At 38.9% G+C, this 17,330-nt stretch overlaps 1 protein-coding gene across 2 annotated transcripts in view; it reads left to right on the top strand.

Moving 5' to 3' along the window:
* Positions 1-3,733: 3,733 nt before the first annotated feature.
* AP3B1 (adaptor related protein complex 3 subunit beta 1) overlaps positions 3,734-17,330 on the top strand; it is a 263,265-nt gene continuing 249,668 nt past the window's right edge. The window contains exon 1 of one of the 2 annotated variants that reach the window (XM_035014707.1): positions 3,734-4,004. In XM_035014707.1, coding sequence (XP_034870598.1) covers positions 3,877-4,004 — 128 coding nt within the window. In that variant the 5' untranslated portion in view covers positions 3,734-3,876. The remainder of the gene's footprint in view (positions 4,005-17,330) is intronic. The other variant, XM_035014705.1, reaches the window with a different exon arrangement.

Raw genomic sequence — 17,330 nt, 5'->3', positions numbered from 1 at the left:
CTCTCCAACCCCTGGCAAGTTACTAAGTTTTAGTCTTAGAAGTTTCCTAGCACCATGTGTTGAAGAGACACTAAATTATATCATCTCCCTACTTATAATAAATGAAATGAAAGTTTAAATAATAATGAGGGTTTTATTTATTTTTGCCAATCAGATTAACAAACATTAAAAAAATTTATAATATTCATTGCTGGAAATGGCAGAGTAAAACAAAGGATAACAGTGGAAGAGATAATTGGTACGTTCTTTTGGGGCTATAAATTTGGCAATATCTATTAAAGTTTAAGTGTGCATGTCATTTAATCTAACTTGTAGATCTATGGACTTGTAGATTCTTAACTTCTGGAAATATATATATTTTTAAATATTTTATTTATTTGACAGAGAGAGATAAAGCAAGAGAGGGAACACAAGCAGGGGGAGTGGGAGAGGGAAAAGCAGGCTTCCCGCAGAGCAGGGAGCTGGATGTGGGGCTCGATCCCAGGACCCTGGGATTATGACCTGAGCTGAAGGCAGACACTTAATGACTGAGCCACCCAGGCGCCCTTAACTTCTGGAAATATTGATGCTACTGTGCAAATAACATGTATGGACGAAGTTGTTGTATAGGCTGCTGATTAAATAAATGAAGGTACGCTTATAAAATGAATATTATGTTATTGTTTAAAACAATGAGGTAGCTGTATGTATCAGTATGGAAAGATTTCCATAATATATCAAGAGAAAAAATTAAGATACAAATATATTATACATAATATATTAAGAGAAAATATACACAATATGTATATACACAATGTGTATGTATATATATTAATATAATTATACATTATAATATATACATTAATATATTATACATAATAAGAAAAAATTAAGATACAAAATCGTATTATGGTTGAAGTTGACATTTGGCAAAATATACACATATATAATTTGTTTTTCTATGCTTAGAAAACAAGTTTGAAAATATATGCACCAGGGGCTCCTGGGTGGCTCAGTCGTTAAGCGTCTGCCTTCGGCTCAGGTCATGATCCCAGGGTCCTGGGTTCGAGCCCCACATCGAGCCCCACATTGGGTTCCCTGCTCGGCGGGAAGCCTGCTTCTCCCTCTCCCGCTCCCCCTGCTTGTGTTCCCTCTCTCGCTGTGTCTCTCTCTGTCAAATAAATAAATAAAATCTTAAAAAAAAAAAAAAAAGAAAATATATGCACCAAACTTAACACCTATTGTCATGAGAATTTAGTTGAATAGAACTGAAATGAGAGAATTCAATAAAAATTTCGTTAAATGTTAGGGGAAAAATCATTTTTGAAAAAAACATAGCCTACTCAACAATAATCCTGAAATACTGTTTATGCTGGTAGAAAACAGAAAATCTGGTTTTGTCTTGGTAACAGGCATCAAAGAATAATCCTTTGGTTCTGTTAGAGCTGTTGTTTCTTCTGGTTAGAAGTATGACCTTTATCCTCTGTCAAAAACTTCATGACTATATAAAAGGTTTTTGAATTCTGAAGAGACAGGAAACAGATCTCAAACTATGTAGTTACTAGTTTTATATTTCTAGAATATAGTATTAGAATCTTTTGGCGGGAAGTGTTCTCAAGCACTTCTGTGCTTAGTACATAATAAGCCATCTATTAAGTATACCTATGATTATCATCATTATCATCATCATGAATAATCAGCAATAGGTACAGTTACATAAATTGATCAATATCATCAATATTGACATATAACATATTTCATCATTGCATCTCTGGAGGGGTATTTTAACAGCTGAAATAAAAACCTGTTAAGTTTTGTCCTGACTATGAAGTTGGGAGGATGTTCTCTCCTCTTCAACTAAAGACTCAGTCATGGTCATGGTTATTTACACAGTAACAGTGTAGCCTTTATTTTTAAAATTTATTTTCATTTGTTAAAATAAGACTTTGTTTTTTTTTATTTTGAGCACTTTTAGGTTCACAGCAAAACTGAGAGGAAAGTACAGAGATTTCGCATGTACTCCCTACCCCCACACAGGCATAGCCTTCCCCATTATCAACATCCTCCACCAAAGTGGTACACTTGTTACCACTGATGAACCTACATTGACACATCATTATCACCCAAAGTCCACAGTTTACATTTGGGTTTACTCTTGGTGTTGTACATTCTCTGGGTGTGGACAAATGTATAATGACAAATGTATCTATTATAATGGTATGGTACAGGGTTTTTCATTGCCCTGAAAATTCCTCCTTGCTCTGCTTATTCACCCCTCCTCTTCCCTCTCCCACCCCTGGCAACCACTGATGTTTTCACTGTCTCCATAGTTTGCTTTTTCCAAAATGTTGTACGTTTGGAATCATCTGGTATGTAGCCTTTTCAGATTTGCTTCTCTTACCTAGTAATGTGCACTTAAGTTTCCCCTATGTCTTCTCATGTCTTGATACCTCCTTTCTTTTTAGCACTGAATAATATTATTGTCTGGATGGACCACAGTTTACTTATTCTTTCACCTACTGAAGGGCATTTTGGATGCTTCCAAGTTTTGGTGGTTATGAATAATGCTTTTATAAGCACCCATGTACAAGTTTTTGGGTGGGTACATTTTTCCCCTTTAGGTAAATGCCAAGGGGTGTTACTGCAGGATTGTATGCTAGGAATAACTTTAATTTTGTAAGAAACTGACAAATTGTCTTCCAAATGGCTGTACCACTTTGCATTCCTACCAGTAATGAGTGAGAGTTCCTATTGTATCACATTTAGTGTTTTAGTGTTCCAGATTTTGGTTATTTTAAGAGGGGTGCAATGGTATTTCATGAATTTCTGCGTGGCCTTTTGAGGGGTTGATCCTTGAACAGGCTCCACCCTCCTCCTAAGGGGCTGGGCCCCCAATTTGTGTTTCACTGGACTTATGACAGCTTCTGGCCTCTGGGTCTCCGGGTTTCAATGCCTGCCCAGAGGGGGAAAGAATAGGGAAAGATAGGGAAGACTCTGAAATTTCTCTGAGCCGGCAGCCTGGGGGAAATTATGCCTGCAAAAAGGCTTTACCAAGTGCTACTGTGGGGCCAGGCAACATTCAGTGCAACATCCCTAACAGTGAGAAAGAAAGAAGTAAAGACGTGTCCAGAAGAGACACTACTCCAGGCACCTGATGTGGCTCTATTTTATTTGTGGTAGCCAGAGGCCAGTGGGAAGAACTCCTTTAGCTCCGGGTAACTGCTGGCTCCTGGATTTTCATTCAAAGCTTTCACAGGAATGAACACTTATAAGTGGATCTCCAAAGGCACAGTCTGGAGAGGTTTCCTTAAAGTGGAGAGATCTGGGAGAGGGCTTCGTGGGGCGGTTGTGAAAGTAAGGCAACACGGGCCGGAGGAAGAAGAGTAGAAACCGGCCCACAAAAGGAAAAGCGATCGTCATGGCTTTGGGAAACTTGATCCGGTGTGTTAAATGGCATTTCAGAAGAAATCCGAATGCTACTGGTTTACAGCAAGAGTCAAGTAAAAGTGTCCGGGCTCGGGAAGCCTTCTTCAGGGATCAAAACAGACACAAGGGGTTATTTCTCTCCAAAACAACCTTTAAGAGCCGAGAGGCCCGGCTCCTTCACGACCTCCCTTGCGCACAGCCTGGCTCAGAGCCTCTCAGCCACGTCAAAAACCCGGAGAAGGGAAATCCGGTCAGGCCCTGGAGAGGCCGACGGTGGGCTCCGGTCAGCCTGCGCACTGGGCATGCGCAGGGGGTGGGCCGCCAGGTCGGCTTGGGGAGCCGTGACGAGTCCGGAAGCGCCTGCGCGCGCCCCTCCGCTCGGGAAGTAGTTTTGTTCCTGGTTCTCGGCACTGTAGCCCTTCGGAGAGAACCCTCGGCAGGACCAGCCGGACCCCAGCCGGCACCGCAGCCATGTCCAGCAACAGCTTCGTTTACAATGAGCAGTCAGGAGGAGGGGAGGCGACGGAACTGGGTCAGGAGGCGACTTCAACCATTTCCCCCTCCGGCGCCTTCGGCCTCTTTAGCAGCGATTTGAAGAAGTGAGGAGAAAGGTTTGGGGGTTTGGGGACGGGACTGAGGAGCTGGAGACCCCGGAGGCGCGGGCACCGGGCTTGGGCTCCCGGGGGAAGGGTGAGGTCGCCCTGGGACCGTTGCGGGGCCGGGCGGTAACGTTTCCCGCTGGGGGGTGGGGTTGGGTCTTTTGGGAGTGGCGGGAGTCGTTGGAGAGTCTGGGGTGGATGGGTGGGGGGGGGGGTTTCTCGTAGTTTTCAAACTTTAGTGAGAAAAGAACTGTTGGAGAGGTTCAGGTCTCATTCGTAAAGACTCTGATTGGGTTGGTCGGGGCTGGGGCACAGGAATCTGAGTTGTGAACAAACACTTCTAGCTTATTTAACATTTGCCTAGATCAAACTTGGAGAATTGCGCGTGTTATGGTGAAAGAGGAGGTGTTTGGGGGAGTTAAAAGGGCGCGTTAGAGTGATTGTTGCTTATGGGAAACTATTCCCTGACCGTGGAGTGTAGGAGCATGGAGGTGTTTTAGGCGCTTTATGAATGAATATCCTTTGCATTACAGAGAAAAACCCCTCAATTCCAAACACAGTAATAAGCATTTGAGTAGAGAATATTTAGAGTGTGACTGTGAATAAGTTCTAAAGTTTTACAAATTAATAACGTGAATTTTAAAAAATACTAAACAGTGTGTAGTTTTTTAAAAGTAAAAATATTTAAGGACCATCGAAAAATGGAGAGAAACCCTCCCCAAGCTTTTTGGTGGGAGGGGTTTTAAACTTACAGAATTCTGGTAACTTTATATTTTATTGTAATCATTTTTACATTTCTCTTATTTTTAATGTCTCATTATTAGACTGTGGTGGGTCACATAATAGGCTGTCACTAGATTCATGCTGAATTAAGTGAAAGTAGCTGTGCTGATGGCTTTGCAGGTGTTAGAAGAGTATAATTAAAATTTAATTTAAGCTTTACTAATAAGATCGGGCAGTCTGCAAAGTTGCTAATAGTTGACTTTGGGTTTAAATTTTGATTGTATTAAGCTGACTGAAATCTTATATACAGCATGTGGAATACAATTTTCTGCTCCCCCCCCCTTGTTCTCAGGTAAGATCACTAATTTCATTTTTCATTCAGTGCACTTAGATGATGGATTGTTCTAGTAGAAAGCTTGTTGCAGCTTTACACTTCTATTAGCAAAATTTTCAGCTGCTGAATTACCCTGTTGTAAGTCTGCCTCAGTCCGTTTTGCATGTGATTTACTTACAATTAATTTACTTTTATGGTTTGTTAACATCTAAGATGTTTTCCTCTTGGAGTTTCTGATTTCCTATTCTGTCAGATTTGGGCCTGGTTTGGAGAAAGATGTATGGCTTTGACTAAGACCAGTGCTGTTGAGGTGACCAGTCAGGTTGGATTTAAAATAAAAATAGCTAACACTTACGGAGTGCTTGTGCATTTGTGCACACTATTTTACATTTATTATCTCATTCAGTTCTCCTCTCAAGGTCAGTGGCTTGTTACCAGACGCTTATCTGATTGTACTTTGCAGATGAAGAAGTTGGAGCACAAGTGGTTAACTTGTCCAAGATCGCAAAGCTACAACACTGCACTCTTTGAACTTGAACACAGACATTCTTTTTTTTTTTTTTTTTTTAAGATTATATTTATTTATTTGACAGAGAGAGACACAGCGAGAGAGGGAACACAAGCAGGGGGAGTGGGAGAGGGAAAAGCAGGCTCCCCGCAGAGCAGGGAGCCCGATGTGGGACTCGATCCCAGGACCCTGGGATCATGACCTGAGCCGAAGGCAGTGGCTCAACCGACTGAGCCACCCAGGCGCCCGAACACAGACATTCTAATCTGAAAGCCCATTTTCTCAAACACTTGGATATGCTACTTACTACTTGATGAAATTTATGGCGCTTTTATTAGAGAATGCACACAACTCATTAAAAGTTTAAAACTTTGAAAAGTAGCTGTAGACAGTATGTTACCTGGAAGCTTCCAGGAATTAGAAACATTTTGGACACTGAACTGAAACCTAGTGGGATTGTATAGGAGCAAGGAGACACCTGGAAGTGGTTTTTTAATCTCTCTTGAGTTTACATTCTTTTATAAAATCATGATATTTCTTGACTTTTTTTAAAAAAACCAAATGACAAAATCTATGTAAGAAAAAGCTTACCCTGTTTCTCTGCTGTCATTTTTTAAATTGAGGTATACTTGACATGTAACATTATATTAGTTTCAGGTATATAATACAGTGATTTGATATTTGTACATATTCAGAAATGATCAACACAATAAGTCTAGTTAACATCTGTCACCATACCTAGTTATAATTTTTTTTCTTGTGGTGAGGACTTTTAAGATTTACTCTCAGCAACTTTTAACTATATAATACGGTGTTACTGACTGTAGTCACCATGCTGTACAGGGCATCCCATGACTTGTTTTATAACTGGAAGTTAGACCTTTTGACTCCCTCCATGCATTCATCCACTAGCTCTGTTCTAATTTTTGATGGTTGACTTTGAGATAGTTTCAGATTTCCAAAAAAGTTGCAAGAATAGTACAAAGAACTACTTGCACATTCATCAGTTAAAAATTTTTTTGCTACATTGCTTGCTTTCTCCATATACTCACAGACACATACACATTTGTATTATGTTTTCTGATCCATTGGAGAATAGGTTCTATACATCCTTTTTCCTCTTAATACCTTGGTATGTATTTTTTAAGAACTGATATTTTCTTACATTACTGCAGTACCATTATATTCAGGAAATTTAATATCAGTACAATTTGTAGTCTTTAATTCAGTGTTGTCATTCGTCCCAGTAAATAATTTATTTTTAGTGTTTTGTTTTGTTTTTTTTTCCATCTAGTACAGCATCCAGTCCAGGATCCTGTACTTGATATGGTTGTTGTATCTCTTTTAATCTCCTTTAATCTGAAATCTTTGTTTTCTTTTTTTTAAATATTTTATTTATTTATTAGAGAGAGAGAAAGAGCATGAGTGGGGTGTAGTGGTAGAGGGAGCAGCAGACTCCCTGCTGCGTAGGGAGCCTGATGCAGGGCTCAGTCCCATGACTCTGAGATTGACCTGAGCTGAAATCAGGAGTTGGTTGTTCAAGTGACTGAGCCACCCAGGTGCCCCCTTAACCTTTGTTTTTCACTACCGTGGCACCTTTGAAGAATACAAGCCAATTATTTTACAGCATGTTAATCACTTTGGATTTGCTGGTGTTTCCTCTTAATTTATGTTTACTACTCTAGTGATGTGGCTTTCTCAGACTTGCATCTAAAGGTGTTCTGTTAAGGTGTTGTCCATGATTTTTTCCCCAGTAATCATTCCATGGGGGACACTTTGAGGCCGTGCAGATGTCTTGCTCCTTATTAAATTTATCAACTCCTAGATATATAACAACCACTGATGAATCTCCTGAACCATTCTTTTCTTTCTTTTTTTTTTTTTTTAAGACTTATTTATTTATTTCAGAGGGAGTGTGAGCAGGGGGAGGGGCAGAGGGTGAGAGCGAGAGAGAGAGAATCCCCAAGCAGACACCCTGCTGAGCTCAGAGCCCAATGCAGGGCTTGATCCCTGGACCCTGAGATCAGGACCTAAGCTGAAATCAAGAGTTGGCCCTTTAACTGCCTGAGCCACCCAGATATCCCTCTCCTGAACCATTCTTAACCAAAATGGCTGCAAAGTGTTGATTTCCAGCTCTCTGACTTCTTCCTCGATTCTGCTCTTTGGCCTCTTGTCCTAAAGCTTTATGTCCTTTGATCCTTCATTGACCATCTCAAGGATGCCTTAATACTTCCTCATGATGGGATTATCGATGATTTTGTTTTCTGAATTTAATCTTATTTATCAACCGTCGTTGTTCCTTTCTCCCTTTAAATAAAACCAGAATCAGGGAGTTGTACGTTACTTTAGAAAAGCAGATCCTGTACATCATTTATTGGTTAATCAAGACTATTTGTGTATTTGATTATTTGCTTCAAGATTTTCAGATTTTTCATTTAGTAAAGAGTTACTTTTCTTTGTATTCCTTTCTTTTGCAATTGTCAATTTTTATTGCTTTTAGTTTTTTTCTAAATTATTTTCCTGTTTTGTCTTAAAGAAATTCTTTTATCTTAACCAATTTGGCTCTATGTGTAATTAAAAATAATTTTAGTAATTTAAACAGTTTCTAGAAAGAAGCAGAGGAAACTAATTTTTCTTAACAATAGTAAAACTACTAAATTTCCAAATCTCCTTTCTTTTGAGAGTATTATGGTGTTTTAGAAAGAGCATTGGACCTGGAGTGAGACAACCTCAGTTTAAGTTCCTGTTTTCCACTTGTAGTAATGTTTCCTTGTTCAAGTTGCTTGATCTCTTCAAACTTCAGTGTCCTCTTTTCTAGAAAGATTATGATACTTGCCTATTTTGTGAGGTTCTCATAAGATGGCAGAGTTGAAAGCGATTTCTAACACTGGAAAAACTGGTGGAAGCTTCACCAAGGTGGTGACATTTTAGGTCTTAAAGCCTGAGTTTTTTGCCAGGTGGAGGACGGGGGGAGTTCCTCAGAGTTGCAAAAGAAAATGCATGTTCGGATGAGACAGATTTGGGCATAGATATTTAGAACTGTAGGCAGTAATTAAAGCATGGGAATGGGCAAATGACCCCTCCATCCCCTTGCCCCGGGAGAACTTCTCTTGTTTAGAAAAAGAAGGCAGTTCAGACAAAACCTGAGAGAACACTGACATTTAAGGTTGAATGGAAGAACTAGGGAAAGAGACAGTGCTCAGAGGGGTGGGACACCAGAGGAAGGTTAAAAAAAAGGGCGGGGGGGGGCGGGGAGCTAAGAGGATAGTAAGAGGAAATGGTCAACTATGTTAGGAGTTGCATAATGAGGATAATTAGAATGAAGGCTGAAAAGAGGCCATTAACAATAAAAGGTTTAACAATAAAAGGTGACCTTAGCAACCAGTAACTTAGCAATGCAGTACCTCCTCAACCACTTTGAAAGGTAGCATTTTTAGTTTCTGCTGAAATTGGGGTGGGCTTTGCATTTTTTTTAGAGTCACAGAACTGATTTAGACCCAAGCTAGGGGCTGCAATGTATTCCTGTAGTCGTACTAGGTCATGTAGTATGATGTAGTCAGTGCTACATCAGTGTATTTGTATTGCATTAATGAAGCCTAGCTTATTTTTTTAACTTAAGTTTTATTTATTGTCAACAACATCAGCCACGAAAATTACATATAACCCTTTAACCTTTTGTATCAGTGTTTCTCAGTGGAGTCTTGTAGGCAGATTACATGGGTCTGTGTTTTCTATGTAATTATAGCAAATCTGACTTTATGTCTGCCACTTGGGGTCTCATTCAAGAAGGCATATGGAAGGGCAGTTGAATGAGAGTAACCTTTTTAAAGGATGTTCTTGAGTTTAGATAAACCAGTTCCAGATGTCAGTGCTTTATAAGTAGTAACCTATTATTTTGGACATGCTTAAAATAGTCATTGTATCTCATAAGAGGTTCCAAACTTTTTTGTGTGAGTTTCCATTTTTTATTTATATTTATTAATTTTAATTCGGGTTTATACTATATTTTTGTTATTTTTCATTTAATGCATTTTTATAGTTACTGTTGTTCAAAGCTTGCTCTACTTTCTTTACACTTGTCCTAGTATTTCTCATTGATAATTTTATCTCAGTCACCCTGTATTTTCAGGTTATGTAGTTTCTAAATGAATATTTGTTGAATATTGTATAAAAGAATCTATTTGGGGCGCCTGGGTGGCAGGCAGTTGAACGCCAGACATCTTGATCTCAGCTCAGGTCTTGATCCCATAGTTGTGAGTTTGAGCCCCAAGTTGGGCTCCATGCTGGGCAAGGAGCTTATTTAAAAAAAAAAAAGAATCTATTTCATAAACTCAGCTTTTATTAGATAGTATAATTCATGTGAAGAAATATTTTTTCTTTCTTTTCTTTTCTTTCTTTTTTTTTTTTTTTTTACCAAGAGAGGGTCTGTGGGAGGTGGGATGAGGGGTAGAAGGAGAGAGAGAATCTTAAGCAGACTCCATGTCCAGCAGGGAGCCTGAGCCCAGTGTAGAGCCTGATGTGGGGCTCCATCTCACGACCCTGAGATTATGATGTGAACCAAAATAAAGAGTTGGAGGCTCAACCAACTGAGCCACCCAGTTGCCCCCATGTGAAGGAATAATTTATGAGCAAAGTATTTGGCTTATAATTTTTCTTCTTTTTTTTCTTTTTAAGAGAGAGTGAGAGAGAGCAAGGGCAGGGGGAGGGAGGTGAGGGAGAGAGAGAATCCCATGCCCAGCTCAGAGCCTGATGTGGAGCTCGATCTCGTGACCTTGAGGTCATGACCTGAGCTGAAATCGAGAGTTGGACACCCAGCTGACTCAGCCAACCCAGGTGCCCCTATAATTTTTCTTAATATTTTCATGGCCTTTACTCAGTCGAATGATTCAGATTCTACTGATATTTATTGTCTCTGTAACTAGTGTAGTGTAAAAAAATAAAGTGTGACTGATTCATTGGACCATATATGGAAGGAAAACCTTGTCTGGTATCCTTACTGTATTATACAATATTGATGTGTTATTGCATCACCCTGACTTAATTGTCTTTAGTTCCAGAATAGCCATTTTCTTCATGGCATTACTTGAATCTTTACTGTGTTAGGGTTAATTGACTTGGAAATGTCATGGAAGTGTTGAGTGAACTTTACAGTCAGAATTTTTTAAGTCTCTCTTCTGACTGTTCAAAGACATATTTATTTGCGGATTTGGGATTATTCCATATATGTAGTTGATTCTTCTGTATTTTCAGCACAAAAATACAAAGCGATTATAAGACCTTGATCTTGCCTTTAAGAAACTTAGAATTTAGTTGGTGAGATAAGTCTAAAAATGAACTAATAGTATTATCAGTGTATAGTTAATATTAAATTGTGTAATAATTCTCAACTTTTCAGTGTGCTATCCCTCCCAAAAGGTATTTATTTTAAGCCTTCACTTACATAAACAATGCTTTTCTGAAGAAAATGGAAATGCTGGAATTTTGAAATGTCAAACATTTTAGTTTGAGATGCTGAAAGTGTTGGAGCTCTGAGCTATTAGCATATTTTGAAGAGGCACAGGCTTCTCATTGTAAATTCTCTTGTGCTCATAAGTCCAGGGTTGCAAGTATGAAAATACACTCCACTTATGATTTCTGTAGCATATTGTTGTCCTTCAAATGTCCAAATATGTTACTGCCTTTAACAACGTATTTGCCATGTTATATATGTAAGTTGGATCCATTTTTGTTGTTGTTTATAAAGGGCACATAAAATTCCAGGCAATTTCAGTATTTTATTGATCTTTGACTTAGTTAATTCCATGTGTTCCAAGATGGCTATTAATGAAAGAAGAAACTGTATAATGGTATCTTCAGCGCATTCCCAGCTAGATGAGCTGGTTGTTTTTATCTTTACATAAATAAGATTTCCAGTTTTATAAAAGGCCAACTACTTAAGGATTGTCACTTCAGTGGTACAGTAGGGTTCTTACAATTTAATTTTTTGAAATAGACTTCAAATCAAGTAAGAACATAGAACAAAATGATGAAATACTGCCTGTAAGCAGATTCCTGCTTTCCAACAGATTATAAAAGTGTTCCATTTTATTGTTTAGCTTGCATTTCTTCTTGGAGGAGTCATTTCTGACTTTTACAATTTACCTTAATAAATGTTCAGCCAAGAAATATTCATCTTTTGCTACAGAGTATGTTAAGATCATTGATCTGGTGAAATCCAAGGAGAAAATCTGGAATACTTAAATTTCAGTCCTTAGAATTAAATCCCAAGATGTGACATATTTCTAGGCAGGTTTTTGTTTGTTTGTTTTAAGTAAACTCTTTCCCAACTTGGGGATCAAGAATTGGATGTTCTACCGACTGAGCCAGACAGGCGCCCCTATTTCTAAAAAGTATTTAGAATTTAGAGCAACATTACTAGAACGAATGATTAAAACAAACAAAAAAAGGAGACAGATGGTTGGTTGAAATGTTCTTTTTTACTGCATGAAAAGTTACAAATGATCATGGAATGACAAATGTATTATAGTAAAATAATTTGACAGTATTGTAGTTGTGTATACAAATGAACTACTGACAAAAACAAATTGCCTGTAGTCCAAATTCAGAATTTAAAGTGAAGCACCCAAAGTAGAATAATCAGGAAGGAAATGATTTTCCTTTATTTCATATTATTATGAATAACGTTCATTGGTTTATATATTTAGGGAAGACTTATTTAGCTTATCAGTTGGAAAGAGTTCATAGATATACAGAAATGAACAATTTATAGTCATTGTCTGCTATTGATGGGCTGATTATTTGTATTGCTGATAGGATCTGATCTAATTAGAAGGCCAGTGTCTTTAATCTTTCAGTTGAGTGAGTTGGCATGGCAGCTGGACAAGGGAGAGATGCATGAATAATGCTAGTTCCAAAATCATGGGTTGGCAGAGCTACACATCACCCAGCTTTGCTCTAGGAATGGATTTTCTCAAAAAAAAATTTTTTTTTAAAGATTTTACTTACTTATTTGACAGAGAGAGACACAGCGAGAGAGGGAACACAAGCAGGGGGAGTGGGAGAGGGAGAAGCAGGCACCCCGCAGAGCAGGGAGCCCGATGTGGGCTCGATCCCAGGACCCTGGGACCCTGGGATCATGACCTGAGCCGAAGGCAGACGCTGAACGCCTGAGCCACCCAGGTGCTCCTCTCAAAATTTCTTAAAGCCTGGATTAAGAATGTGGTCATGAAGGATTAAGGGGAAGTTAGTACTATGAGGGCAAAGAGGTAAGGAACAGATTGGAAGGTGAGGGGCCAGATTTTGTAGGGCCTTTGGATTTTATTTTGAGTCAGAGAAGCAGCCAGTGGAGGGTTTTGAGCATTATGGGCATTTAGAAGTCATTCAGTACCTGTTAAGTGCCCGTTGTGTACCAGCTGTATTTCCTGCTTCAAAAAGGTCTGTGGGGTGCTTGGGACCTGCTTGCACATTTCCAGTGTTTATTCAATAACTTTAAAAAACTATAGAATTTGCAAATATGATATTATAGATTTAACAAATATGAATGCCTTCTGTATGCTAGGCACAGTTTTTGATGCTGGGGATTAAGTAGTGGACAAAATGCCTGCTTTCATGGAGCATATATTTTAGTGGAAGGAAGACAGTCAATAAAGAAGTCAGTATATAGTTGATCATTTGATCATAAGGAGTGCCGTTGAGAAAAATAAAGCAGGGAAAGAGGACAAAGGGTTAGGATGGAGACTGGATTGGAGTTTGAAGTATCAGGGTCAGGAAAATGTACCCTTGAGAATTTGTTAATGGAACGCATACCTGAAGGAAATGAGCAAGTGACATGCAGCTGTCTTGGGGAGAGTATTCAGTCAGAAGAAATAGCAATGCTGGGACCCTGAAGTAGGAAAATTTCTGACCTGTGTGAGGATCAACAGACAGGCCAGTATGGCTGGAGTAGAGTGAATGAAGAAGGGGGAAGTTGGTAGGTGAGGAGGTCAGAGAGGTAAGGGACCAGATTGCATAGGGCTTTGTAAATCATTGTAAGGACTTTGATTTTACTCTGAGTGAGAAGAGAAGGTATTGGAAGGTTTTGAACATAGAAGTGAGGTGATCTGACTTAGGTTTTAAATGGATTGCTTTGCTTCCTGAGCTGGGAATAGACTCCAGATCTAGGGCAGGGAGATGACAAGAAGACTGTTGGAGTAATCCAGAAGGGGTTAAATTCAGGATATATTTGGAAGGCAGAACCAACAAGATTTGCTGATGATTTGGGTGTGGCATGTGAAAGAAAAGATATCAAGGATGGACACAAGGTTTTTTGCCTAAACAGCTGTAAGTTTGGGATTGGGTGTTAACTAAAATCCAGATGTGTGAAGAGGAAGTTTTTAAAGGGAAGAGGAATCAAGAGCTTGAGCATGTTATGTTTGAGATGCTTATTAGGTGTTCAAGTGGAGATAGTAAATGGGTAGTTGATGAATGAGTTGGGAGGTTTCAGATTAGAGATGTATATTTGGGAATCATCAGGTTATAGATGGTAGTAAATACCATGAATTGGATGAGACACCAATGGAGTGAATGTAGAAAGAGAAAAGATCAGAGTACTAAGCCCTGGGGCATTCCTGGAGCAGTTGGGTCAAATAGTACCGAAAGTGTCAAGTAAGATGATTACTGACAAGTGAGTTTTGGATTTGTCAATGTGGAGGATTTTGGTGACCTTGACAAGTAGTTTAGCTGCAGAGGTAGGGCTGAAAGCCTGACTGGAGTGGGTTTAAGAGAGAAAGGAGAGGAGAGGAATCCCTGTGAGTATGTATTAGGGTATAGGGGAGCAGAGAAATGGAGTGGTACTTGGAAGAGAATGTTAAATCAAGGGATTTTTTTTTTTTTTTTTTTTAAGATGGGAAAAACTATATTATCCTGTTTGCTGATAGAACCATTTGATGTAAAGGAGGAAAAATTGGTGATGTAACACAGAGAGACTTACTTGACTGATATTTCTTATCCTTATAGAAAATTTAGCAAATACAGATGAGCTAAAAAAAATAACAACCCTAATTTCAACACCCAGAGAGAATCAGTTAACATAATACAGATCTTCCCTTTTCTCTTTCTTTTGCATATATGTATACTATGTATTTTATTTTTTTTAAAAGATTTTTATTTATTTAAGAGAGAGAGACAGATAGTGACAGAGATAGTGAGAGAGAGCAGGAGCAGGGAGGAGAGGGAGAAGCAGGCTACCACCGAGCAGGGAACCTGAGTAGGACTCGATCCCAGGACCCTGGGATCATGACCTGAGCTGAAGGCAGCCACTGAACCGACTGAGCCACCCAGGCTCAGCCACCCCTGTATACTATGTATTTTAAAAGCAAAGCTGTATGCTTTTGTAGTGTAATATGGTATTATGATTTGTTCTCTTTATTTACTAGTATATGGAGTCTGTTCATTTCTTAAACTGATAGTCCTTTTAGGACATACTGTAATTAAGCCACTAACTTGGAAGGAGCACTAAACTTTTAGAAAAGTGAACAACTGCGATAATACAAATGAAATTATATAGCTACATTTCAAATTATCGTTAAATTTCACTCTATTGTTTTTCTGAATCCTATTTCACAAGCATTTAAAACTACTAAATTAGGGGCGCCTGGGTGGCTCAGTCGTTAAGCGTCTGCCTTCGGCTCAGGTCATGATCCCAGGGTCCTGGGATCGAGTCCCGCATGGGGATCCCTGCTCAGCCGGAAGCCTGCTTCTCCCTCTCCCACTCCCCCTGCTTGTGTTCCCTCTTTCTCTGTGTCTCTGTCAAATAAATAAATAAAACTTAAAAAAAAATAAAAAAAATAAAACTACTAAATTATATGGAGTATCGTTAATTTGCAGCACATAAAAGTAAAAGAAGTTAATAAGCACTAGGTGAATTCTGTGTGGATATCAAGGACTTGGGAATAATGATTATAGATAGTATAGGGAAGTAAAAATGTGTTTGTTTTAAACTTTTTATTTAACTTTCCGTCTTGTGGATAGATATTCTATTACTTTTAAATTGTCTATTTTTAAAGGAGGTCATTTCTTATTTTTCCTAAAAGAAGAGGAACTTATCTATGTTTTGCTTTAACAGAAATCAAAGAGAGGGAGTGTTTCAGGAAGGAGGTAAGTGGTGAGCAGTGTGAGCTGCTGTGGTGAAGAGTCCAGTAAAATAAATTCAGAGGAAGTGTTTCTTGGACTTAGTGATAAGGCACCTGTTGGTGACCTTGGTGGTAGTGCTGACAACAGTGTGGGGAAATCAAGTTGCAGTGGATTGCCAAATGGGTGAGAAGTGAGTAAAGGAGCACCATTCCTCCAAAGAACTTTGGCTTTCAGGGGGAGGAGAAAGGATAGAATGATAGGACACATGGAATCTTAGGAGCTTTTTATTTTAAGGGTTTAAAGAGTTGAGAATGCTTAAATGCTGATTGGAGGAAGGCAGTAGAGAATAGTGTTAGAAAACCAAAGAGAGAGATCTAGAGCACTACAGAGAAAAGGAGAAAAGGTTGGATTTGAAGGCTAAGTGTATAGTCTTTTGTTAATGAGAGGGAAAAATGGTTGGATTGTCTGATGAGAGTGGGAGAGGGAGTGGTAGTAGGGATGAACGTTTTCAGAAGTCTGAAGTAGTTGCTAGAGACAATGGGGAAGGCCTATTGTCCTGACGGAAAACCAGGAAGGCTTGTGGGATGATAGTGAGGGCTTGCCTAGTGGAGGTTAGAAATCATTGATTTATACTGTTAACAGTCTGATCTTTTTCTCCAGCAGCACTCGGCAGTCCTTTTATATATGTGAAGAAAATGATCATTTCATGTGGCAAAATTGAGGTTTAGCTAGGTGGGTACTATGAATGACAGTTCAGCAAGAAGTTGAGGATATTGGTAAGAAAGATGTTGAAGTACTTAAAGATAGTATCTAAACTGGAATGGGAAAAAAGTAAAGGTATTAAGTAAGGGGCTGATGGGAAGAAAATAGAGTGTCAGGGGACCAGAAGTGTTTAAGAAGTCAAAGGAATAGGTGTTGTGGGAATAACTGAGTGAGAGTGCCGGAAGAATAGGAGACTGGTCAGAAAGAGAGTTGTATGCATTTAATATTTCAGAGATTGAATACTTTTGGGTGTTCACAAGGTTTGGGTATGATTTAGGGTATGACTGGCAGTTAATGGCTGAAAGTTGCCTGAAGCTGAGAATCAGTAAAGATGATTAGGCCAGGGAATTTAGAAATAAGAGTACTGGATGGGCTTCCAGGTGGATGTTAAAGTCACTCAGAATATTCACCAGTGGCAGAAATGTCTTAAATGAGTAGAAGAGTGGCAAATGACAATAGCAAAGATAAAAGGAGTAGTTAAGTTCAGTGGTGTTTATTTTTGATTTTTTTCCTGTGGATGTATTGAGGCTAGTATCAGAAATAATGATTTCTTCTGAGGTCCTCCGTTCCCCCCTTATTTATCAACAGTGAATATCATTGTTTCCTTTACACAGTGACTGTCAGAAAACTTAGGAGCAAAATTTGTGGTGTATGACTAGCAAGTGTAGGGAGCTTTGTGGCGTATTAGCCTTACTTTTGCTTTTATTTTAATTTCCTTATTTTTCCTTTCCCCCATTAAAATTTTAAAGTGTTACTGTCTATTATGAATAATTGAATATCCCCCTTAAAGTTGGGGAACAGGGCAGTACATAAATAAATATACATAAGTAATTGTGGAAGACAGTAACAGTTACTTTTGATACTCACTGCTCCTACTCCATGCCACCAT

Source organism: Mirounga leonina, unplaced genomic scaffold, assembly GCF_011800145.1.
Source record: "Mirounga leonina isolate KUSES-001 unplaced genomic scaffold, KU_Mleo_1.0 Mir_168, whole genome shotgun sequence".
NCBI classification, from domain to species: Eukaryota; Metazoa; Chordata; class Mammalia; order Carnivora; family Phocidae; genus Mirounga; species Mirounga leonina.
This window is presented reverse-complemented; position numbering and strand designations above follow the sequence as displayed.